Source organism: Xiphias gladius, chromosome 19, assembly GCF_016859285.1.
Source record: "Xiphias gladius isolate SHS-SW01 ecotype Sanya breed wild chromosome 19, ASM1685928v1, whole genome shotgun sequence".
Taxonomy (NCBI): domain Eukaryota; kingdom Metazoa; phylum Chordata; class Actinopteri; order Istiophoriformes; family Xiphiidae; genus Xiphias; species Xiphias gladius.
Genome location: NC_053418.1, coordinates 12,215,550 through 12,240,215, shown reverse-complemented (window position 1 = coordinate 12,240,215; position 24,666 = coordinate 12,215,550). Strand labels below are relative to the sequence as shown.

At 40.6% G+C, this 24,666-nt stretch overlaps 1 protein-coding gene across 5 annotated transcripts in view; it reads right to left on the bottom strand.

The window, feature by feature from the left end:
- Positions 1 to 3,347: 3,347 nt before the first annotated feature.
- Positions 3,348 to 24,666, bottom strand: part of pde4d (phosphodiesterase 4D, cAMP-specific) — a 180,159-nt gene continuing 158,840 nt past the window's right edge. For 4 of the 5 annotated variants that reach the window (XM_040155356.1, XM_040155357.1, XM_040155358.1 and 1 more), the window contains 10 exons: positions 19,550 to 19,662; positions 10,620 to 10,713; positions 10,044 to 10,219; positions 9,687 to 9,785; positions 9,410 to 9,574; positions 9,045 to 9,144; positions 6,634 to 6,788; positions 6,250 to 6,372; positions 5,778 to 5,960; positions 5,173 to 5,679 (listed from right to left, as the gene is read on the bottom strand). In XM_040155356.1, coding sequence (XP_040011290.1) covers positions 5,173 to 5,679; positions 5,778 to 5,960; positions 6,250 to 6,372; positions 6,634 to 6,788; positions 9,045 to 9,144; positions 9,410 to 9,574; positions 9,687 to 9,785; positions 10,044 to 10,219; positions 10,620 to 10,713; positions 19,550 to 19,662 — 1,715 coding nt within the window. Of the gene's footprint in view, positions 5,680 to 5,777; positions 5,961 to 6,249; positions 6,373 to 6,633; positions 6,789 to 9,044; positions 9,145 to 9,409; positions 9,575 to 9,686; positions 9,786 to 10,043; positions 10,220 to 10,619; positions 10,714 to 19,549; positions 19,663 to 24,666 lie in introns of all 5 variants that reach the window. The other variant, XM_040155355.1, reaches the window with a different exon arrangement.

Below are 24,666 nucleotides of genomic sequence, written 5' to 3'. Positions count from 1 at the left end.
TCAGATTCTATCAGTGGGTCTCTGTGTTCTCTCTCGATCTCTGCTCACTCTGTGGAAGCCTGAAGGAGGGATTCAGTGGCTGCTGCTCCCTGAGTCTCAAGAGCCTTGCTCTGATGTGTCGGTGCAGCACAGAAGCCTTGCTCCGTTTGTAGGCATTGTACGCCACCTAGTGTTGCGGCGATGTTGTGGTTGGTGATGAATGAACATTACAGTATGTTTACCTACGTTTTTGGTGAGTCAAATTCAGTGGTTTAATGTAACCAAGTACTGTACTTCTTATACTAAAATTTGAAGGCACAGTACTTCATTAATTCAATTTTCTGCTACTCTTACTTTGTTACTTTTTTTCTACCGCACTCAATTTCAGTGAAAAATACTCTTTACTCCACTATATTTATGTTACAGCTGTACTAACTAGTTATATTGCATATTAAGATTTGAAATACCTTTTGATGAGTTTATAAACTATTATGTATTGTTTAAAATTAAACTACTCAACAGTATTTAAAGTAGTGAAAATTTGCTTCTCCTGAACAGCTTACATGGTTATAAATCAGTAATAATAACCTAATAATTTAATATTTAACAGTATAACACCAGTGGTGAAATATAACTAAGTATATTTACTCAAGTACTGTATTTAAGTACAATTTAAAGTACTTGCACAGTACCGTATTTCAATTTTGTCCTACTTTACACTTCTACCACTCCACTCTGGATGAAAATTTTGTACTTTTTACTACCCAACATTTGTCTGAAAGCTATTTGTTCTTTGAAGATTTAATTTTTACCTACAAAACGTGATCAGTTTGTAAATTCTGATGCATTGTTATAAACTACCCAACAGCAGAGAAAGTGGTGAGGTAGTTAATAGTAGCTTCACCTCCTGCAGCTACAATATGAAAATGCTGCTTACACAGTAAAGCATCAGTAATAATGATCCAATATATAATATATAATCACACTGAGAGAAGCCATTCTGCTGCAGTCTTCAACTTCTGTTACATTAAGTACATTCTCCTGCTAAAACTGCTTTACTTTTACTTAAGTAACATTTTATATGCAAGACCTTTTCTTATAATTGCATATTTTTACACTGTGGTAACCCTACTTTTACCATTCAAAAAGGACTAGAATAACTATTCAAATATTAGTCATATGTACCAGATTTATACTAGTGTGTATCCACCTGAACATACAGTCTACTGTTGACAACTAACAAAATCTTAGAAAAAACCAAAAACGATTACAGTCACTTCATAACTGGTACTATACTGCACTTCCTAGCTGATATTCACACTGCTGAATTTACTGCTCATGTCATTCAGCTGTTGTGGCAGACAGAGAGTATCACCCAGGGATAGGTAGTAGTAGTAGTAGTAAGAATCCAACTGTTCATCAATTTTACAATTAGTTGCAAATAAAGTATAAGAAACTAGGCATATCTTTTAACGAGCTGCAACTTTTTCATTTATTTCAAAGTAATTTATGCATTAATATGAAATGCTGGAAGATAACTGCATATAGACACATACAGTACATAAATATGGCTTTTGTTAAAGGAACAATATTTAGAGCAGAAAAACTACAAACCACACCAGAAGCAGTCTGTGGAGAAAAACAAAAAATGCCAAATATAGAAACTGCCGTGAGGATTTTTTAAAAATCTCCCGTCAGACCGTCATCTCTTTTACCAATGAAGCAATAATACGCTGCATCCAACCCACCCTTGACTGTGAATTAGCCTCTGTAACAATGAAAACAAGAAACCAGTGAGTAGGCAGAATCAACCCATGCTTTTATTTAATCCATTGCATATAAAAACTTTTTTTTTTCATTCTTTTTATTTGTTTTTTACATAAAGTTGTATGATCTACAGTGCTATCCAATAGACTGCAATTAACAAGGAATCCATTAAAATAACATTTTAATTGTCCTGTGAAACTTCCAGACAAGTTGGCATTCTAAAGACATAACCCAAAAAATAATTGTCCTGAAGACCTTTTTTTAAGTTACAGTTTGTGTTTTCCTTTCATACCATAAAAAAATAGAACACATAATGACAAAAGAACCCACTGTTTCCATTGGTCCAGGGCTGTTTAGAATCTACAGTATGTGTGTCAAAATAAGAGTCCCTGTTTCGGGACAGTGATGTCACTCACCCCAAACCCCAATCCCACCCTCCCAACCCCCTTTTCACTAGAGAAATATACTAAACCCTGCTCCTGTCCAGGCAGAATAATGTCAGTGGTTTTGGATATTGCAAGTCGTGTGAGTGGAAGTGCGGGCCGAGCATAGATAAGCAACACACTGTGCGTGTTTCAGCCATAATTAATGCAGCGGTGGCTGAACATGCAGACGTGTGTCAAAGCCTCTGTGCTTCATAGGCCGTGGTCGAGCACCAACTACACAGTCCTGTTGCTCCCCATTCAGTGTTTGTAGCTGTGACACAACCAGACAGATGTAGACGACACCGAAGTAACTCCACACAGTCACGAAGAGGCAAAGTTACTCCCACATTGTTTACATCCAACAGGTTGGGTCACATGTTTGAGTGTAGTGGCAGGGTGTAAAGAAAGTGTGAGTTGTCCAGACCAGGTCTACAGCAAACGTGACTCTTGGACATCCAGCTATAGGCCACACATCACTCAAGTAGTAAATCTTGCAGCTGACCTGAATCTCTACACTCTGCACTGACAACATATTTTCTACCCAGTGCCACATTTTTGATGCAAATTGTGTTTGACTGTGATAGTAAAAAGGCAACTTTTTCACAATGGGAGATCAGGCCAACCGAGGCCAAAGATTCACTAATGCAGCAAAAGAGAACTAGAAAATAAAGGAAATAAAAGGCTAAAGTAAATGACATGCGTTGAATTTAAGGCACAGCCCATGGGCCAAGGAACAGTTTCTTTTTAAAAAACAATTTGGCTTTCCCCCTCTCTTCACTGAGCTAGTTCTCAGATAAGCAACATGTCAATGGATCATTTTTACACTGAAGCTCATGTGTAATAAACATTCTCTCAACAAGAGGTACGTAATACAGCCACACCATCACCAAAAGGGATGATAAGAATCAACCATTTACAACAAACGGCATTATGATAGTAATAACATTAATAATTATATATTATATACAGCACAATAAATATATGTTTGTAAACAGCGATAAAACCAGAACTTTTTATTACAGGTAAGGGCATTAGGTGAGGATGAAAAAAAGAGAAAAAAAAAAATCTTGGCACAAAATTAAAGATTAAATAAAAAGTTTTGAAATAACATAATTAAAACAAGCACTCTTTAAAAAAAGCAGTGTGCAGTATTTCAAGTGTTTTTTTTTCCTTTTGTTTTTTTTTCGTTTTGGTGATTTTTCTATATTTTATGTACACAGAGAGGAAAAAAAAGGATATTTGGATATTGTAACTGGCAAGCCTGTACTGTGGTCTATGCTACAGTGAAATATTTACTGTACCACCTTTATATTGCAAAAACTCAACAAATAGAAAAATATACCAATAAATAATAGCATCAGGTGTAAAGTGAAAAATGACAGAAACATGGAAAAAAGGAAGAGACTCTTGGCCGTGGTGTAAGACAGCATTGTTCAAGCCTAAATATGCATGACTGTTTTGGCGAGTTTAAACATATCAAAAATATAAAGTGGTGATACATGAATATATCAGTGCATTAGAGTATCTATGTAGAGGATAGTCCTATCTGATGACTATGCAACAGAGCTGATTGTCTTGTCGAAAACAAAGACAGCAACAGGGTTTAATGTTGTGATGGCAAAATTTAAATAGTATTCTGATGAAAAATAAATTCACAGAGACTTACAGAAAATGGAGGGGGCTGAAGACCAGCAGGTATGCAGCTGTTGGTGATGTTCACAAAGAATAAAAGAAAAGACAATGAAGGCTTTCATAACATTGGTATAAAATCAACCAGTAATTTTTAACACCATTACCATTTCTGTATACTTGGAACACTAATCAAGCGTCTAAAAAAAAAAAGGTGCTTCTTGTATCAACTACAAAGCATTGCATTGTCTGAGAATGTGTTCAAAAGAACTGCAGGCAACAATAATACAAATTTAAAGGCGTCATCCATATCACAAACAATTTCAGTGAGAGCAAAGCATAAGACATCTGGTTTCTGCTTCATTCTCAGTGAAAACTCTCACCAAAAATAATAGTTATTATGAATAAATTCCAAATTTGAACTCACAGGACTAACCAAATATGAGTATAGTGGCATGGGAATAGTAGTATAAATGCTATTGGAGCAAGTGCAAACACCTCAGAACACTCCTAATGTAACTCAGCTGTAAAGATGCCCCTTTGAAACACTGAATATCTGTGACTCATTTCTTCCCATTGGTTTCCAAAAACTCTCTCATCTTCTTTGCTAACAAAAGAAAGCCTAGGATTGCAAAAGTAAATTCTAGAAAATATTTGAATCTTAGATACAGTACAATAAAAAAAAAATTAAAGAGGTCTAGGACAGCAATCATGGCTGTTTAGATTTGAGCTTTGTGTCAGTCAGGTTTTCAAGGAAGACTTCCACATCAGAGATGTGTCTCGTAAAGCTCCCCAGTGTGCTGCAGCTTTCATCTCTGTGGCGTCCCATCAGGTTTTCAGAAGGACGGCAGAATAACATGCCTCCTAATTCATAGTGGGGAGGGAAATGACCTAACCGAGAGGGAGATTCACCTTGAGCACACCGATAACTGTCCCTGTAGAGAATGGGCACTTGATGAAACACAGAAACAATGCTAAACTTTCGGGTGAGGCTGAGACGAAGCGGGGGGAAGGGAAATGTGATATTATGCATCATGTGAACAGCACTGAGCAGACTGTGAACTGCTGATCCATGTCCTAAACTTAAGCTTGTAAAGGGGAGATGTAGGAGTGAAATAAACACACACCACTTCAGTACAAATGGGCATGGAGAGGAGTTTTCCTGAGTGCAAAAAAACTTGGAGAAGTACCAGTGGGCGTGTCTGAACAAAGCTGACAGGAGGAGTGGCCAAGGTGAAGAGCAGCGCACGCTTTGGAACCATAAACAAAGATGTATAAAAAACACAGACTCCACAAAACCCAAAAAATATTCTATAAATAATCATCTGTCATTACTAAGAAGAACAGTTAATCAGGTGCTGTCCATAAACTGCTATGTGTCGGGGGATTTCTCTTTCTCCTCGTCCTCGTCCTCCTCCTCCTCCTCCGCTACCTCTTCCTCCACCACACATGGCTGTGAGCAGGGTGTCTCCCCCTCTTCCACTACCTCCTCCTCTTCATCCTCTCCCACCTGTTCGTCCAAAGGAATCTCTGTTGATTCAGAGTCCTGCGTACAGAGTGTTTTAGAGTCAGTGCAGCTGTTGTCCTCCTCTTCCTCCTCCTCCTCCTCTTCCTCCTCCTCCGGCTGGCTGCCGCTGTCTTTCTCAGTGTCCGACTCCCCGTCCTCCTCCAGGGTGAGCTCAAATTGGAACTTGTCCCCCCCTGGGGGTCGAGTGCCGTCCTCAGGCTCGTCCAGTGCAGGAGAGGGACTTTGGGGGATGGTGCTTTGGTACCACTCCCTGTTGTCTTCCAACGTGTCCAGGATGTCCTGGGCGTCTGGATGGACCAGGTCAGCCCAGGTCTCCCACAAAGGGTGAACGATATAGTCAATGAAACCAACCTACAGGATGCAGGGGGGAAAAAATAGGTCATTCGGTGTGTGTCTAAGCACAGTGTGCATGTGCATGCACGGTAAATTTGTGTGCCTTTGCGCATTACCTGGCTCTTTTCTACTGAGGCATTGTGTTTGTCACACATGGGGCTGATCTCCATGCCCCTCTCCCTCTCTCGGTCACCCTGGCTGAAGAACTCCTCCATGATGCGGTCCGTCCACTGCCGGTACAGCTGCAGAGGCTTAGTGGGGTTGCTCAGGTCTGCGCAGTGCACCATGTTCTGGAGAACCTGAATATAACAAGCAACAAGGTCTAAAATACAGTGCCCATGCTAGCCACACGTTCCATGATCTAGGGTAGGCTGAAGCGTATGGGTTAGGTCATAGCATCGTATAGCTTTGCCACTTTCTGGAGTGACCAGGCACGAATGCTGTATTTTTCTATGGATGTGACGACCTTTCAGAAGCCTAAGTGATGCAGAGTCTTCAAGAGGTGCAAAATATTCTTTGGATGTGCATGAAAATCAAAAACACAGCGATATGGATTTTGATGTTACGGGTTGGCGGTTTTATTCTGACCTGTATCCTGTCAGAGTAGTTATCCAGCAGCAAGACACCAGAGCTGGTCACCTTCTTGGTTTCCACCATAGTTTTCAGATCAGCCAGTAGATTCATGTGCTTCGACATGTCTGTCGCTAGCACCTTAGGACACCCAGAAACAAGCCATAAGTATTCAGTCTAACAAAAACAGGAAGCATCTCTTACTTGAAGCATTTCTTTTATTTCTCAAATGAAATCTAAAATTTTGAAAAGCTTTTAATGTGGAGTATATAATGTTCTGTATAATATATGCATACATAATGCATTTCACTTAATATTCTTTTTGTTACCTTTCCCACTGAACAAACGAGTTCAGTTAGTATAAACCTTACAGAAGAGATGTATATCTTTGTTATCACTTACAATGTCAATGACCATCTTTCGCAGTGATTGTCTTTGTTTTTTGGTCAAGTTTTGGAAGATGTCACAGTTCTCCTCTTGTAGGAGCTTGAAACCAACTGCTAGATGGTGGTTCTCCAGCACAGACGAGTCATTGTACATCAACGCTAGCTCTGAATCTGCATGGAAGACACAAAAGATTGATTTAGTTTGTGGAATTGTGGTTTTCCAGATTTTTAAATCTTAAATGGGGTTCAAACTCGAAATGGATAAAAACAAGGTATTAGAACAATTTATGCATCAAATAATTTGGAATTATTTTGCCCTGGTTATTTTGTACACTATTACATACAGTATGCAACTAGGTACATCTTTTCAATAAAATTAGGTGCTAATTAGAGCTACACATTTCTCTGCTAATAGCCCTGTCCCAATTTTATACAGTATGGTCTGCAGTTATGCATGTAGCGTCTTCTAGCTCTATTTAGATTTTTCCATTAAGATGCATTAGTCTTGGCCACTTTGGAACAGAGCTGCAGTAAGGAGAAAGGGTATCCTGCTCTGTTGCTCTGTGGCTGACAGAAGATCAGTCTGGTGGCTGCTCTTAACTAGGATGACTCACACTGCCCTTTCTACAGGGATTCCCCATTTGGGCTTATGGGAAACAAAACACATTTTGTGTGTTAAGTGTTTGAGACTGTGCAGTCTCCTTTCTTTTCTGATAAGGTATTATTTATACTTTTATGCAATACTCACATTTGTAATGGTCTCCAGAATGTCTGTTTAAGGCGATACCCAATGGATATAAACTCTATTCGTTTGTGTTTTCTCTAAACCGCCAAATTAAGACGATATCTGTGGCACTTCCAGCCATGAGCGAGTGAGTCAGTTAAAGCTGATATAGCAGGGATTCACTCTCTTGCTTGAGGACACTTCGTTTACCAATACGACACCAATAACTCTGTTAGTCTAGTTAAAGGCTCAGTTCAACCACATCCACCACTACCATTTGTGGTATCTAGTCACGCAGATAGTTTTATTTTTATTTTTCAGGGTTTTGAAATATGTGTCTTTGTGATTTCTGCCACCACTTTACAATGGAGGTGGAAAAAAAATCATTGTCAGTCACATGGTTCCAGAATCAGTGGCTCCATTATTCTATAAAACCCACAGATCTCACTCAAGGGTAAACATAATTACTATTTTACAGTCAATATAAAAATAACTTTTCACAGTTAGGTCTGTAGCTAATCCAGGGTAACAGGGACACTGATTCTGGAAAGTGATGTTGGTTTAGATCTTTTTTTTTTTTTTTTTAAATGTAATTTTTCAATGCAGTGAAAAACACCATCCAATGTATTGCATCCTGATTCTAGACCTATGAATTGCCACCCACTACCTTGACTTTTTCAGCAAATCAAATAGGTCTTGTGATGTGCTCAGGGTTGGCTGTTTCCCATTTGGAAAAGCAACTGAACCAATCAGAGGTTTTCTGGGCAGGATTAAAAAATGGGAATGTCATCTTCCTGTTCCAAAGCAAGCCAGAGGACATCACAAAGTCATCTGTGTTTAATTTATTTGTTCCAAAATTTCATGAATGAGATCAACAATGGATGAGATTAACACAGCTATAGGCTGTTGCTAGTCGACTGCAGAAAAAAACAGCTCCTAAAATGACAATATTTTTTGACTAACAAGACAAACATAAATTTAACTGTTCCAGGCTACCCTCTCTGTTTCTACTGTAAAGGATATGTCACTTGTGATTGGTCAGGGCAAAATAACACCCCCTCTCAAACAGGAAATGGCTAAAGGTGAAATTGCAGCGATGGATACCACACAACCAAAACTATCTGCAGCTGTCTGCATGGTTATATACCTATAGAGGTAAATGAGAAAATCTGATTTATTTGGTGGCCCAACTACTACCCCTCTTTGTTACTCCAACAACAGTATTTATACCACATAAGATGTCAAACAGCAGTTTCCCTATGCAATGTGGCCCACGACATTTATATTTTTTGGGAAGATGTGTTTTTCTGAGAACATGTTGGCCTGAATTATGTGTTACAGGGCAAGGGCAGTAATTAAGGACAATATTGAACTCCTTTGTCTTAGAATCACATGTCAAAGCTGTCAAATGTGACAAAAAAAAAAAACAAAAAAAAATTGCATGCTGGTGCAATGTGCATGTATGTTCTGTTTTGAACATTTTCCATCTGTGTATAGTAAATATTCATCAGAATTTGGTTTATATACTAAATTTAATTTATGTCAGAAAGGTTAATTTTCCGCAGAATGCTACTGTGGCTACAGTGTGCATGTTCCCACCTGGGTATTAGACTGTGAGTGTGTGTTCGTGTTTGTGAATATGCACTAATTACACTGCTGAGCCACTGACGTAGCTGGTAATACGGCACAGTATTCAGACTCACTGGTGTTGATGAGGAACTGATTGGAGACTCCCGGATGGTCCACGTCGTGAATTGCACTGGCAAAGATGGCAGCTAAGATCTCAAGGTCTGTGAACACAGCCTAGAAGAAAAGAGCCAAGCACAGAGGGGAGGAGGGAGGGCATTGATGAGAGAATAAAATCCTTGGACGAAAATATCCTTGCAACTTAGAGCCATTGATTGGACTTTGAGCCAGAGTCTGATTGAAGCTGATTGTGGAAGTGTGGGCTGCGTGTTTGTGCGCTTGTGTATATGTCAGTGCATGTGTGTAAGTGTGTTCATTGGCTTTGTGTAACTGCGCGTGTGCGTGTGTGTGTTTTTTTTGTGCACGCGCGCATGCGCCTCACCTCAAGGGCGGGGGTGGACAGCAGCACATGAGTTGACTGAGTGACGTCGGCAGCATGAATGTTGTTATGGTAGGCCACGTCGCCATGATAATGGTCTTCTAAGGTCATCAGGTATGTTATAAAGGTGTCAAGTGGAATTTTAAACGTTTTTAACAAGTCCCTCTCCTACAAACCGAAAAATACAAGAGGGAGTTTATGGTTAAAACTATTTCAGGATTCAACAAGCATTTATTTGGAGTGCAAGATCAAGGCAAACAGAGGAAGTGGTGATCATTACTTGGAATATTGTGTACATCATGACTGTCAGTGGCCGATTCCCAGAGAACTCTGAGATTTTAAAAACGTTAAGGCCCCATTTATTCACATGCTCCAGCTCCTGAAAAAGCAATTAGAGACAAAATTAGAAACAAACCGTTCTTTATTTTCTTTCACTTCCTTCTTCTCCTTCATTATTACCTGAGTCTCTACCCTAAAGTACATTTCAGTCAGTGCACACTGTATTTGTGTGAATTTATAATTTATTGAGGTTGCTGCATAGTCTGTGTATACCCCGTTTGTCAGGACACACACACACACACACACACACACACACACACACACACACACACACACACACACACACACACACACACACCTTAGCAAGTTCATCCTCAGTCTCGGTCTTGACTCCAAAGCGAGGGATATTAGAGTTTGTGAGGCTGGAGGAGTGCTGCAGCTTTTTCACTCCGCTGATCTGAGACATGGGCTTGTTCTTCTTCTCCTTCTCCTTCTGCGTCTGAGGGGATGGCATCTCCACTTCATGTTGCTTGTCTGCAGAGACACAGTGAAGTATAAGTGGAGAGTGAGTGTGAGGATGGTAATGTCTTGTGCAGCACACTTCATTTTGGGTTTATGTTGAAGTGGTTCAACCAGAAAAAAATCTTGTTTTCTTAATGTAATAGTGGCTGATTTGATATGATGGTACTACTATATCCTGGTTTTAGTAAAAGAAAACCTTTACTTTGTTTATGAGATTAATTGTTCGGGCAGTGTAAACAGGATTTAGAAAAGTGATGTGTACTGCATGTATGTGGCCATATACAAGACAGGACACCACAGACTCACTCTGAAGAGTATCCCCATATTAATTCTCACTGTTTAAGCAGGATGGGGTTTTTAAAATGTTTTTAATTCCAGAGCAGTGAGTCCATCTTCCTCTGTCATCACTCACCCAGGAAGGTGCTGGAGATGAACTCAGATACCTGGTTCCCAGAGCGGCTCATCTCTGATAGGTGAGTCAGCTCCCTGTTCAACATCCTCTTGAACTGAAAAAGGAACACACACGCACACACACACACACACACACACAAACATACATACACAGATGATGGGTTTAACAGTGTGTAATACAGGGCAGAAAAATCACACTTACTTGTTTTTACAGCTGGTACTCACCTACATTGTGAGGCTGCTATTATGAAAAGTTCTATCTAATTAAAGATACATTTTCATGATATCAGTGAGGAAATAAAATGATTTTATCAGCACAGCACTGTCGTGCTGTCTGGGACCTTTTACTGAGACTTTCTTAAAATTTTCAGTCACATCACAGAAGCTGTACCCAGGAAAGTCACCATTTCTGGTGCAACACACATACATACAGCAGGTCAGAGTGCTACTGCTACTGAGATGTGCATAATCAGCAACCCATTTACCCAGTTTCTTCCTTTGAATTTCAGTTCTTCTCTGACACACTGCCTGCCTCTCCGTCTCGCCCTAATCCTCATCCTCATCCTCATCCTCCGTTCTCTCTCATGTACCTAACTGCAGTGGCAGACCCAAATTTAGCACTGGCTTTTGATTTGAAGTCCCGGCTGATTGATGTGGAGGAGAATGCTTGAAATCAGGAATCTTCAAAAGTGGTTGCAAAACAACAGAGTTACAAAACAGATTGCAAAACAAAAACCTCTTGAACAAAGCCACTGCATTGTCTGAATCACAATGGCTTCGGTCCTAATGCATAATGTATGTCTATTGATTAATTATATAAATTAATATAATAGACTATTTCAACACGACAGAGTGCTCATTGTGCAATTGTGTATTGACATCCTATTGAATAACACCCACGGGTATTCACTGGGTGGCTTTGTAAAATTGAGATACAAGAGGCAGAGAGCCATCTGCAGTGTGCTTTTGTCAGGTAATAAGAACCAGTAGAGTAGAAAAGCGATAACCACAGGTCAGGTAGAGCTGTATTTACATGAAACATATTTATTAAAACAAATAAGTGGCAGTGAGATAGGATTATAAACTTAATCAAATATGAAGCTACTGTACATATGTTTTTCTGTGCAGTACAGCCTCCCCACATCACAGATTCAACAAAACGAATAATGGATCCAGAAATGTCACACCTATGAAGCACTGTTCCACTGGTGACATGTCGGTGAGGATCTATACACAGTATGTGCTTTCTATTTGTGGTCGTATACCCTGCATCAAAATCTGTGTCAATGATACACCTCAGTTACAAAAACACACTTCCACTCTCTGGAAATGAATTTCAACAGTCACATTAAAATAGGTGTAGAAGAAAATACCCGAACAATTAATTAAAATACACTATTCTGAGACGAAATCTTACCTTTATATATCCCCAGGACACAGAGAGCAGATAATTTGCTTCAGGCATTTTGACAAATCAATTAAATAGATCCAAAAACAGAGAAGTACAGATTTATGGCCGGAAAATACAGTTTAGGTGATGAAAGCGCTAGACAGCTAGCAAAACAAAAACAGTCCGCATCTCTGTGCAGTGAAAGAGCTCAACTGAAGAGCCTTCAGGGCTCGGTTCAATGTAAATCAGCAGTAAAGTTGCTGTAGAGTCCATAATAAAGCATCATGTTCCTGCCCTGCGAACATCCACAGAAACGAGCCCACATCTCAGGAAGCCGAGGGGAAAGGCAGATTCTGAGCGAAGTTGTGGGAAAGTGGCTCCCCAAAGATCCGATGAGAGCATATCCTGACCACACACACTCTGATGCACACTGACACATGCACACGCACACTGACACACGCACACGCACACGCACGCACACGCACACGCACACACACACACACACACACACACACACACACACACACACACACACACACACACACACACACGGATGCAGGGACACACTGCTGAGGTCGTGAATAATTGATGAGGGTGTGGATGCTTGGTAGATGGCAAAGCACCAAGACAGCAAAATTTTTCTATCGACAGCTCCCAAACAGGGCTGACTGCCTGCCTCCTTCTGTGTGTATGACACCGGCTCTCATGTGAAGAGCACAGGCTGTTTCTATAGCAGTGTCACACGACAGCAGCAAATCAGGGCCCAGATATGTAAGAAGTGTGAGCTCTTCATCAACTCTGATTGGCTGGAACAATTGGATCGGAACAGACTCGAGGTCACCTGCTGTGTGATTGGCTGGGTCTGAAGTCAGTGGAAAACTTCCCCCTTTCCTTTCCTTCAATTCCTGCAGTGCAGCGGGGTGTGATTTTGTGCATGTGTGTGCACATACATACAGTGCTTGTTTGTGTGTATGCAAGATATATTCATATTACATGCAACAGTATGTGTGTATGTATGTGCTTACGTGCTGACTGACCTCACCTTCTGTACAATATAATGGACAAGCACAGGTTACCTCATCCAATATGATACAATATTGAAAAAGTGAGGTCAGCTTTCAACCCAGTACTCATGGGGGATGAGCCAAAGTAACATCACTGCTTAGATGATGTAAACACATGAAAAACCCATTAAACCTCCAAATAGAATGAGTGTCACAGTCATCTGAATGGGCTCAGCTGAAGAGAAAGTAACAGCACCTTGTCCACACAGGCCGCTGTGTGTGTCATTGAGCTCAAGAGGCTGTTACTTTAGTTCAAAAACAAGGATCAAAACTTATTGAAATGAGAGTTTTAATTTTCCCTTCAGTAATGGTACACATGGTCCTCTTTTAAAATAAATTAAAACCATTGAAAACAGCTATTTCTATAGCTACTGATTCAACTACATGTAACTGCTTTTCATCTGCTTTTTTAATGTTATTTTAACTGATGAGATCAGATCAGTCTCTTTTTCAAGAGAATAAAAAAGGATTTAAAATCAGACGTTACATTTGACCACCTCACCATCAAATAAAAAACCTATAGTTAGAAAAAAAAAAAAAAGTCAGATGACAAAGGATCAAGTGACAAAAAAAAATAAATAAATAAATAAATTCTATTCATTACAAGCGTTTATAAAAAAATAAAAAAAAAACAGAAAACTTTTCAGTTTACCTCTGAAAATTGACATGGTTGTAACAGATCTCAGGAGGTCAGGCAACATAGTAGCTAAAAGCACTTTGGTCATAATTCATAATCTTGTTTACTTGTTCTTTGATCAAATAGACAACATTTAACATTTGAGAACTTTGGCTTCTTTTGGCAAATGAAAATCAGGGTTTAGTAGAGAAACTTACATTTTTTCTAGAGGAAAAATGTATCATTTTGGAATTTGTACCAAAACTCTGGTGTCGTATCAACAGTAGTTTAAGAAATCTTCAAATGCTCCGAGCCCCAGAAGCTTTGACTGAACAGCTTAACAGATAATCGATGTAGTATAATTATGACTTCCTGTGAATACAGAAGTCTGTATAACTTAGAAACACAGAAAGCAATGACGGAGTATAAAAGTGTAAAACAGTGTGATACACAGGGTTTAACTGCTTGATGATGGGGCAGCATGACAATACAGAATATAGACTTACAGGTGCAGATATAAATGTTAACCTGTTTTTAGGTTAAAATTTGTGAGAAGCTGTCTTTCTGTGATTTAGAAAATTCAGCTTTTAATTCTATACAGAAAACATAGTTTAATTTTGATACATGAATCTTGTTTATCAAACTTCTACAGTCTATGAACTTGGGTTCTTTGATGAGGAAGAATCTTCTTTCTTTCTGTTGGTGTGTGTGTGTGTGTGTGTGTGTGTGTGTTAGTGTACATGTGCACAGGCATGTGTGGTTTTTCTGTGATGGTCCAGTGGCTCCATGGATTGAAAAGGGACCAATTTTGTCTCTGCTTACTTTACACCGCACCTCTACAGCCAGCCTGGCGCTGTGAGTAATTTACAGCTACGCTGGAGCAGATGAGGCCACTGTCTAACTGAGATCCAGCGGCTTTGATTGACTCAGAGCCAAGCAGGCCAGCACAGGACCACCACACACGCACACACACGCGCACACACACACACACACACACACACACACACACACACACACACACACACACACACACACACACACACACACACACACACACACACACACACACTTTACTCCCGGCAGGATCATATACACAAATATAACGCCAGCAGACATCCCTCCTATCCACACAAACTCCCTCTCTCTGTAACGCAAATACACACACATATTGATAGCTTAGCCAAGAGGTGTGAACACAAACTATTGGGTAAAAATTGGAAAGTGTCACACCAAGCTTAGCTGTGACTTGTGTGTAATTTGTTCTTTGGCGGAGTGACCAAAAATATCTGTTCCCTGCCGTATATAGCCCCTGACACCTCCAGATCTCTGTTGCATTTGTTTCTTTTCTCACATTGCACATTTATGCTGGCAGCACACGCCCCCTCTCTCTCAGAGAGAGCAGGAACACTCTAATTGCCACGACTATTTTCAATGAATGTACCGCTGACTACGAAAAGCAAGTCTGCTGTCCATTCATGGTTTAAACCAAATGTGGAGAAGAAAAATCTGTATGTAGTAAGGTAACATTATAAACAACTAAACAGTAATGGTAAGGGGTAAGACACCAGTGTAATATATAAACAAAAAACAGCTAATAACAAAGAGATAGAGAGATTCAAAGATATATAGATCGATCTGACAAGATACACAAAGAGTCATTCTACTATAGTAGGAGAACTGACATACAGCCTAACAAAAAAGCTTATCAGTTCAGAAAATCCGAAAGACAAAACGTACCAGCGACTTGTTCACTTACTGAACAATGAGTTCGACCTGCATTTGTAAAACTAAAAAGTTATAAACTGAATGATGGATGTCTCCTGGCTGAAGTAAACCTAACTTTTGAAAACATAGCAGTACACGGTAGAGTACAGTACAAAACCAAACAGCATCATCTAAACCCGAGCATAAAAAACACCTACAAAACCGAAAAACAACTACAAAGTGCCTTGCTTTTCGTAGTGCTGATATTCCAACAGGTTATAAACACCAACTTCATTTTAGTAGCATTTGATCTGGTTGAAAAATAATGAAATAAACAAAATAACAACGTTCCCTTTCATCCAGGATGAAATGAAATATCTGGGTTATGGTTTGGATGCTGAGATGCAACACCCCACTCAGAAAAAGTGAAAGCCATCGTGGTATTTTATGGTATTGTGTGGCATCAGAATAGTGCTGTCACATTAAATGAAAAATGGTTTGCTTTCCATAACATGTCACCTGCTAAAAACAGCACATTAAAAATGTCTGCTAATGTTTTGAATTAAGGAATTCCACAGGTGTTTGAATGGGTGTCAGTTCATTATCTGTACTGACCATGAGCTGATCACATCTAGTTTCAACCCGGAGAGGCCAATTTCTAGATGGACTCTGCGCATTAGTACAGCACTGTGTATAGCCAGGAAAACAACTTTAAAGGCAGATGCACTGAACAGGCTTGTGTACCTGAAAAAGTCAAAGAAAACAAAGTGAACAAGTATTGATGGCGGATGTCCTGGATGACTCACCAGCGGATACAACTCACATCAGACACTGGCCTCTAGAATATATGGTGTTGTCTCAAGTTCATGAGTATGCCCTTAAAGATTGGCAGAATTAAACAGAATCCATCAATTCGATCTGTGATGGAAATCAATCACGGAAATTGTTGGGAGAGATGGCTCTGTGTTGTGGAGATCCACAGCATGCGTGCCAAAAAGAGGGAAGAATAAAAGTCACTAAAACATTGCAACAGACACACTCACACACTCATCTCTTGCATCAAGGTTTTAGCCAGGTTGGACAGTGTGTGTTGTGGCCAGTGCATAGGATTTGGGCATGAGGTGAGTATCCACCTACACACTACTTCTACCCAGGAGATGGCCGGACGTCAAGGATCCATGTTGGCAGAAAAGACCAATCTCATGTGTTTAGTCACTGTAGATGTCACACATATACTTTAACAAGGGGTGCCACTATTGGGAAACTTTTTCAAAATTTCAGCATTTTTGGACAGTCAAAAAAACGCTCGTGTTGGAAAGTGGACCATATTTCTCAAGCACTAAATTTGGGTAATTTATGAAAATGAAATAAACACACTTGCAGAGAGAGCAAACCAAACCTTTCAGGAATGGTTAAGTAAAATGAAAAGCGACGCTACCCAGGCAAAACTATCCAGATTCCCTTTTGGCTAACGCATCACTCCTCGTGCAACAGGAATCAGTCCCGCTGAAACGATGATTACAAGAGGACGGAGATCTACATTTTAACTTTACCTGTTACTGCCTCATACCACAGCCAAGGTTCAACAGAAACAGACAAATAAACTAAATCATGACGCAACCAAAATGCAGAGACGTTTTGCTCTATAGGAGATCTTGCCTTCACTAAAAAACTAAAACTCTTTCAATCCAAAGTAGTTCCAAGCAAGAAATTGAATCAAATCCTTTGTTCTCCAAAAGATTTGGAGAACAATAGTATAACCACTTTTCTGTTACCCCAGAAAATCGTCAGACTGAGGCATCAAACTCAAGCTTGACTGTCACACGCTGTTCCTAAAGCAGAGCCAGAGGAAGACCAGCTGCTGATTGCAGGAACACCTTCAACCACACAAAAGGTGGAAATGCAACAATAGGAGCATCCTTAACTAGAACCACTAGAAAAGCCACCAGTGCTATGCTCAGTTCAGCAGAGGTGCATTCATATCCAAGACTTTCAGAATGAATTTGATCAGTTATGGAGCACCATTACACTCTGAACAAAATGTTTAACTTAGAGATAGTGAAGTGTAGCATAGTGAATTGAAAATAAGCACTTGCTAGTACAGTATGTATTTCAGCTGCTGTGTGAATGCTGCGACTACAATAACAAAAGTTAACATGTTATTGCCTTGGTGTGAGATCCTTTAGGGCAAACAGGTATGTCACTTTGTTCAACCTACTGTTGTAGGAGCCCCTGGGCTTAACAGAGTAAGTGTCAGAATGCTGATATTCAGAGATGATATGCATTATTTTCCAAGGTTATGTCAAAATCTGATTGGGGTCATTACCGGGGGATGTGGCAATCCGAATGAATTGCACTGCCTTCACATATCAAACTCAAAACAACGGCAGCTACACAATGTAACTGCTAGAGGACACTACTAAAGCACTAGTATAGCTGGTGATTTTCACAGGACTGTCAGCAGACTTTCAATTCATTTCCATTTTATCAATATAGTGCAGAATCATAACAGAAGTTATCTCAGGGCACTTTTCCTTTGGAGCAAGTCTAGACCTTCCTCTTTCTATTTACAGAGTCCCAACATTCCCCCATGAGCAAGCACTTGGCGACAGTGGCAAGGAAAAACATCACACATTCAGAAGAAATGCCGGAAATTGCTGTAATTTTATTCAATTTACTTCAAGGGAATTCCATTTTATTCTTTCTTTTTAATCTCAGACTTTCCTTCATTGATGAATTAAGGCTTATGTTGAGCGCTGATAAATGAAACTCTGCAGGATACATACACAGAGTAATGGCTACGTGTGGGAAATGTAGAGACTGTATTAACTATGATGTGTGTGTGTGTGTGTGTGTGTGTGTGTGTGTGTGTGTGTGAGTGTGAGTGTGTGTTACTGGAGTGAGGTAGCAGGCTGGTTGGGCCTGTGGCTGTTGCCATGACAACCAGAGATAGCTGTCCGGGTGAGCGATGGTGAGGCAGTGCATGTTGTAGGTTTCTTTTCTTTTCTTTCCTTTTCCTTTTTAAAAATCATTTTACTTTTAAAGGAGGTGGATGACAGGGTCATGCATGTGATTCTGATAACATCAGCGGTGAGCATGTGCATTTGTGTAATTCCTTTGTCCGTTTGTCTGTCTGTCCTTCCTGCCTCTCCCCTTGGTCCGTCCCCCTCTTGTGACATCACCGTGTGTGACATCACCAGAGCCCCAAGCTGATCAGCATTCAAAACGGCACAGCAGCTTCCCTCCACACACACACACACACACACACACACACACACACACACACACACACACACACACACACACACACACACACACACACACACACACACATATATACAGTACACACAAACAATAGAGGTGACTGGGCATGCTCGCAGCCCATCTCCCTGCTTGCATGACGATGCTGTCACTTACACACAAAGACAATACAACACAAACAGTCCAATGTGCGCCTTGACGGCTGAGTGCTGAAAAGGTGTCAAAGCACATTATATATAATGCTCATATGACAACCAAATTCTTGCTTCTCAGGCTCAAATAGTAACTACTATGGGCTGATACGCTTGACAAATGAACAAAGAGAGAGGCTGAATCAGGACACACAAAGACAAGGTAATATTTAGTTAATATTATATTACACACATTAAAACCAAGTCAATCATCAATCTATAATGTATTTGATCTATCTGCTCCTGGAAATTTTTACAAAGACGTGCTGCATAAGCAATAAACACAATTTCTCTGCTGCTGAGTGACCATACCATGTTTTCATTCATGAGGATGTATGGAAATGCCAATTATACACACACGCACACACACACACACACACACACACACACACACACACACACACACACACACACACACACACACATACACACACACACACACACACACACACACACACACACACACACACACACACACACACATACATATATGTGTCATACTCAAACAAAAGTTTAATTGCCCATCCTGTTCACATCAGCCACAAAAAACCCTCCACAGTGAAACCTGGGTAGCAGCTTCTGCTTGTTTCAATAAATAATAGGCAGTGCATTCCTACAACTGTGCATTTTAATGCTAGAGTCCAGTTACTGTAAGATGAAAGCTTTGCCTAAACAAGTTGGTGTTAACTTTTTAGCTATTCTTACCTTGTTGGAGGCCATCTCGCTGACTGAGTGTCTTGTCTGCAGCGTCTCCAGCTGGTCCAGGCACCAGTCCAGCTCCTCCAGGGTCTCAGTGGCCAGTTTCTGGTAGGCCTCCTCTGCAGGGGTAAGACAGGAGGGCAAGGGGTCAGTAAGGGCCCGCTTAAGAGGGCTAGTGGACGGTCCAGGCCCGGGGTCTCCCACCCCACAAACAGCTAAGCTGGGATACCCCGAGTAGACACATGGGTGACTCTTCATACTGGACAGGTGGGCCAGCTGTGCTGGCCTGGGGGCAGGGCTTTGTTGTCCTGTATCCTAACCCAAAGATGAGCAGTCACAGGTCAGCTGTAGCAAATCTTACTGATCCCCTTGGAGAAAAGAAACCTCTAGTGCAGTGCTAAAGTTCAAATCCTGGATTCCTCCTTTTAAGAGTAAATCAGATAAAATCCCAGGGAGTACAGTTGCAGGTGAGGGATGGCAAACAGCCCGAGTCAGTTCTGGGCATCCAAATGAATGTTAATAGTAAGGAAACCACAGCAGAGAAGACAGAGCTAACCCACAGAGCAAAAAACAAAAAATCTCACACAGGGACAGACTCACACATTATCCCCCATACATAGCACACATATCACACTCAGTTATCTTGGTGTAGAAGGTTTACTCTATCATTCATAAGAGAGGTGTAATTCCAGTCATGTAGCAGGATGAACAGCAGTCTGGTTAGCAGGCCCATGTCTGCCCATAGGAGGGATGGAGGGAAGACAGGGACGGTGGAGAAGAGGATCCAGTGAGAGGCTCAGAACCAGTCAAGATCCATGTCAATACTGCCCAGCACGGAACAAACACGAGATTGTTCACAGCATACTGACATGGTTAACAAACACAAAGACATCTCTCTCTCTCTCTCTCACACTCACACACTCACACACACACACACACACACAAGGACAGAAACAGACACACACACAGATGCATACACACTCACACCAGATGAAATGCTAACCATAACACATCATGATTTTGTCTCCTTAGCCTCTCTTCCAATAAAAACATCCATGGTATCCGGGAAGCAAAAGGGGGTACAATCCGGTGGTGTGTGTGCTGGGTAGTGTTTCCTATAGATGCTGTGTGTATAGGGGTGGGGGGGGGGAGTGGGGAGGGGGGGGTGGGGGGGGTGGGCTGCTGTTGCTTCGGCGTCCCTGGTAGCCAAACGTGCTGCTCTCCCCAAGCTGTACCTAAAGCCTGAGAGGACTGCACTGTGGATGAGGAAGGGCGAGGGACAAGACATGGACCGGAGCCGCAGAGGAGGGGAGCCAGGGCTGCGCGCTCGCCGCACGGCGTGCGCATGCGTGCTAACGTGCGGCCAGCATTCAAACACCCCGACGCGGACAGGTAAACAAATGGACGGCCAGCGAAATGAGTTTTTAGCGTCCCAAGCTCCACCTCTTTCTTTCTCTTTTGAAACCGAAGACGTGCCTCTCTCAAAGTCGGCCTACGTTAACAGGAAATGTCACCTTGTCAGAAGCCAATTAATATTGATGCCTCGACTAATTTGGGAAAGCACCTGCTTTTAATGCTATGTGATCTGTGATCTGGGGGGGGGGATTCAATTACTCAGACAGAGAAAACAGTAGCCGACTGAAATACACAAGGACCAAATTTAATCACATGATGTAGTAGTTAGTAGTTAGACTCTATTAATGCCTTTGGAATCACTCTTGTGTTGTCTTCCTTGGGGTTTAAGGTGATGATACGAACGCCGCTTTTCCTCTTATCTTTCAATCCGGGACATTTTATTTTTAAAAGTAAATGATGCAAAATTTACAGCTCTCGGTTGCACGAACGGTTTTCTTGGTTCCCTGAATATTTCAACGGGCTGTCACCATTTGGAGTGAGGAATTATTATCCCGTGTACGAGGTTTTTTTTTTTTTTTTTAAACATCTCTAAACCTATTTTGTCACCTTGTATTTTCAACCGACCCCCCCCCCCCCCTGCTTCATTGTCTCTCCCTCCCTTCTTCTATTAGTGCCCTTCCTCTCCCACACTCCTCGTTTCCTCCACTGATCCCTGAGCATCCTTCCTCCTCCCTCTTTGTCTTCTTGCCGTCTCTCCCCTCTCTCTCTCTCTCTCTCTCTCTCTCTTTCCCCCGGTCTCCCGGTCTCCCCCCCCTCCCTGGTGTGGTGTCAGAGGCTCGGGTGCTACTCCTTCTGACAGCAACTGCACTGACGTCAGTGACATTCTTCTCATGCTTAGTGCGACATCAGACACCGGCGCTCAGAGAGGCCAACTCTGCTGCACAGACGCAGGGCTGCAGCCAAACTATGTACCGGAACGGTTTGACAGTGAAGTCGGACTGTGAGCGGGAGAAGATTGAGGGAGGAGGAGGAGGAGGAGGGGGAGGAAGGGGGGGGAAAGGAAGAAAAAATGCAGAGGAGGAGGAGAGAGGAGAGGATGCACTTTTAGAGAAAAAAACGATAATACTGTTCTGATATCGATTACATTGATAATTCTTATGTTGTTTTTATCATGCATCAGCCCAAACACCTTGATGTTAAAGTAGCTTGATCACTTTATCACAGTTTAAAATAGAATAATCTGGCAACCACTTATAATTCTATAAAATAAAGCCGCATTATATTACCTATACATTACAGAAGTGTATAATGATGATTATTGCTGTGATTATTTGGCTAATTACTTAGTTGGTAAAATGTCAGAAAATATTGAGAAATGCCGAAATCGCAAGTTACCGCAGCTCAAGGTGATGATATTCAATGTGCAATACAGTCAACAAATCCTTAAATTTGAGAGGCTGGAAACAATTATTATTTTAGTTTGTTTGTTTCACATCTGACTTAAATTTATTTTCTATTTTCAAAAATTCTCTAAAAATTCCAGTTTTATAACGTGTAGTTTTACTCAGATTCATTCCATTAGTTTTCTTGTGTTTATTGAAACTTTATACATGGTTTTTTGTTCCTCAAAAAAGAGCAAAGGACAATATTGGGTAAATATTCATCTTCAGCACAGCCAGTCTGCCTCATATGGATAGAGAGAGAACTGTCCATCTCTTTAACCTTAGCAGATAATAAGAGGCTCATTTCAATTAATTATGTTTTTATTTTTATTTATTCTGACATTATCTCTAAGTACCTCAAGCCCTCTTTTTTCCATGCACAATACAAGATGCAGCACCAAAGAAAGAGGGAAAGGTAGTGTGATTTAGAGTAGAGGCCTCACTCACATTATAATTAACTTTATATCCAGATTACAAACCAGAAGCATGAAAGACTGTCACAACATCTTGCATTGAGTATACGGGATGTTAAATGTTTAAAAGAGTGTCGCCCACATACATTAAGTGAAAATCTGGAACATGGATGAATACGTGTCTCTCTTCAGTTTTAACCAGCATCTCTTCTCATCCACAGTAGGTAAAGGGTCAGACAGAATTATCGGTAATTCCTTTACATCTTAGAAGATTCCAAAATAATTTTTCTTTATCTCAACGGTAAGTTAAAGACAGATCACAGAAAAGGGATCTTCACTGACAAGCAGGAGGAAAGGCCAAGCAGCTGAAGATGGAAAGAAAAAGAGCGCAAAGACCTAAATGTAATCCCAGTTGTAATCACCAGTATCTTCTCCATGACTGATTTACTGAGTTACTATTAATTATACTTCCTTTACTTTCTTTCTCCGTATGATGACTTAGTCCTTGCATCAGTAAGTCTTTGCATTACTAGTAGTCGATATTCTCAAACATGCTCATGACTCACAGCTGTCACCAGTTTATGGCGGGGCCCGTAATGGCTGTGCACCATTATGATTGTGCTCTAAATTTAGCACAATGTCACCAACTCCTCATATACAGTATATAAGCAGGTTATGTGTCAGGACTGTGGATATTTGGAAGAATGTCCGGATCTCCCTCATATGTGAAAGAAAGCAAATTTCACTCTGTCAATATTTGGATATTTTATTTTTTTTCTGCACTTATTAATAAATAAATTAAACCTTTTTATCCCCCATTTACAATGTGCATGAATGTGTGTGTTTGTGTGATTCTATGGGTGTTTTTGCACGTGCCGTAGGTAAAAAACACAGTGAAAATATTTATTAATGGTGGAGGTTATATGCTCTCTCCTGCAAACACCAGCTAGGTTACAGCCATTGATACTGCTAAAAAGCAAAGTGCCTGTCAAGGACAAATCTATTCTAGCCATCTAAGACTGTCTGTGCCATGTCCTCCTCGGAACAAAGACTCAACTCAAAGTAGGCCAGACAGGCTGTGCAGTAGATGCTGTCTGTCTAGTGGTTTACAACACATCAGACTATCAAAGTCAGGTATGACTATATATAGGTCCTGACAACCCATTACTGAAGTACTGATAAATCTATGGTTATGGATAAAGTGCTAAAAACATGGCAGCCTCATGGCACTCAACTGTTGCCTGTATTGTGTAAACCGAAACCAAACACTTGAGCATCACTAAAGATTTTTTTTAGGCTTGTCTCTATCACTGCACAACTCTTTTCCCTTTAAATTTAATGCTTTATAAAAATAATATAAAAATAATTCAAGAAAAAGGTTGATTAAGAACATGAAGATCTAGAGTTACACATAGGGTTCACAAACTGTCTGTAATGGTCCGTGTACATAAGGTGGTTGTGACATGTCACCTTGCAAAGTACCATATAAGAACAGATACTGAGCGTTTGTTAACCTGTTTTGCCAAACTTCTGTTATTTGCTTTTCAGGAAATGACTGAAGATTTGACAGCATCTAGGCTATACAAACATAAAGAGCCACAACTATCCAAACTTTATAGAAAATAGTAAAACAACAGCTACTGACAGGGAAAATTTGGTCATGGTTTACCACTTATACTGTCCATTTTTTTTCTCTTGCCCATTTATTTGCTCAAGTGAGCAAATTCTCTACAAAATATGCCATCCATATTTGTTTTCTGACCATGTTGAGTATTATGTTCATGTTCTTTGGCTCCCTGCACAGTATGTCTGTGTTTGCCAGCATCTCCACCATCTTACAATAGACAAAAACATCACCATAACAACACTGACATCCTTTATATCAGTTTTCATCTATTTAGCATCCAGTTAT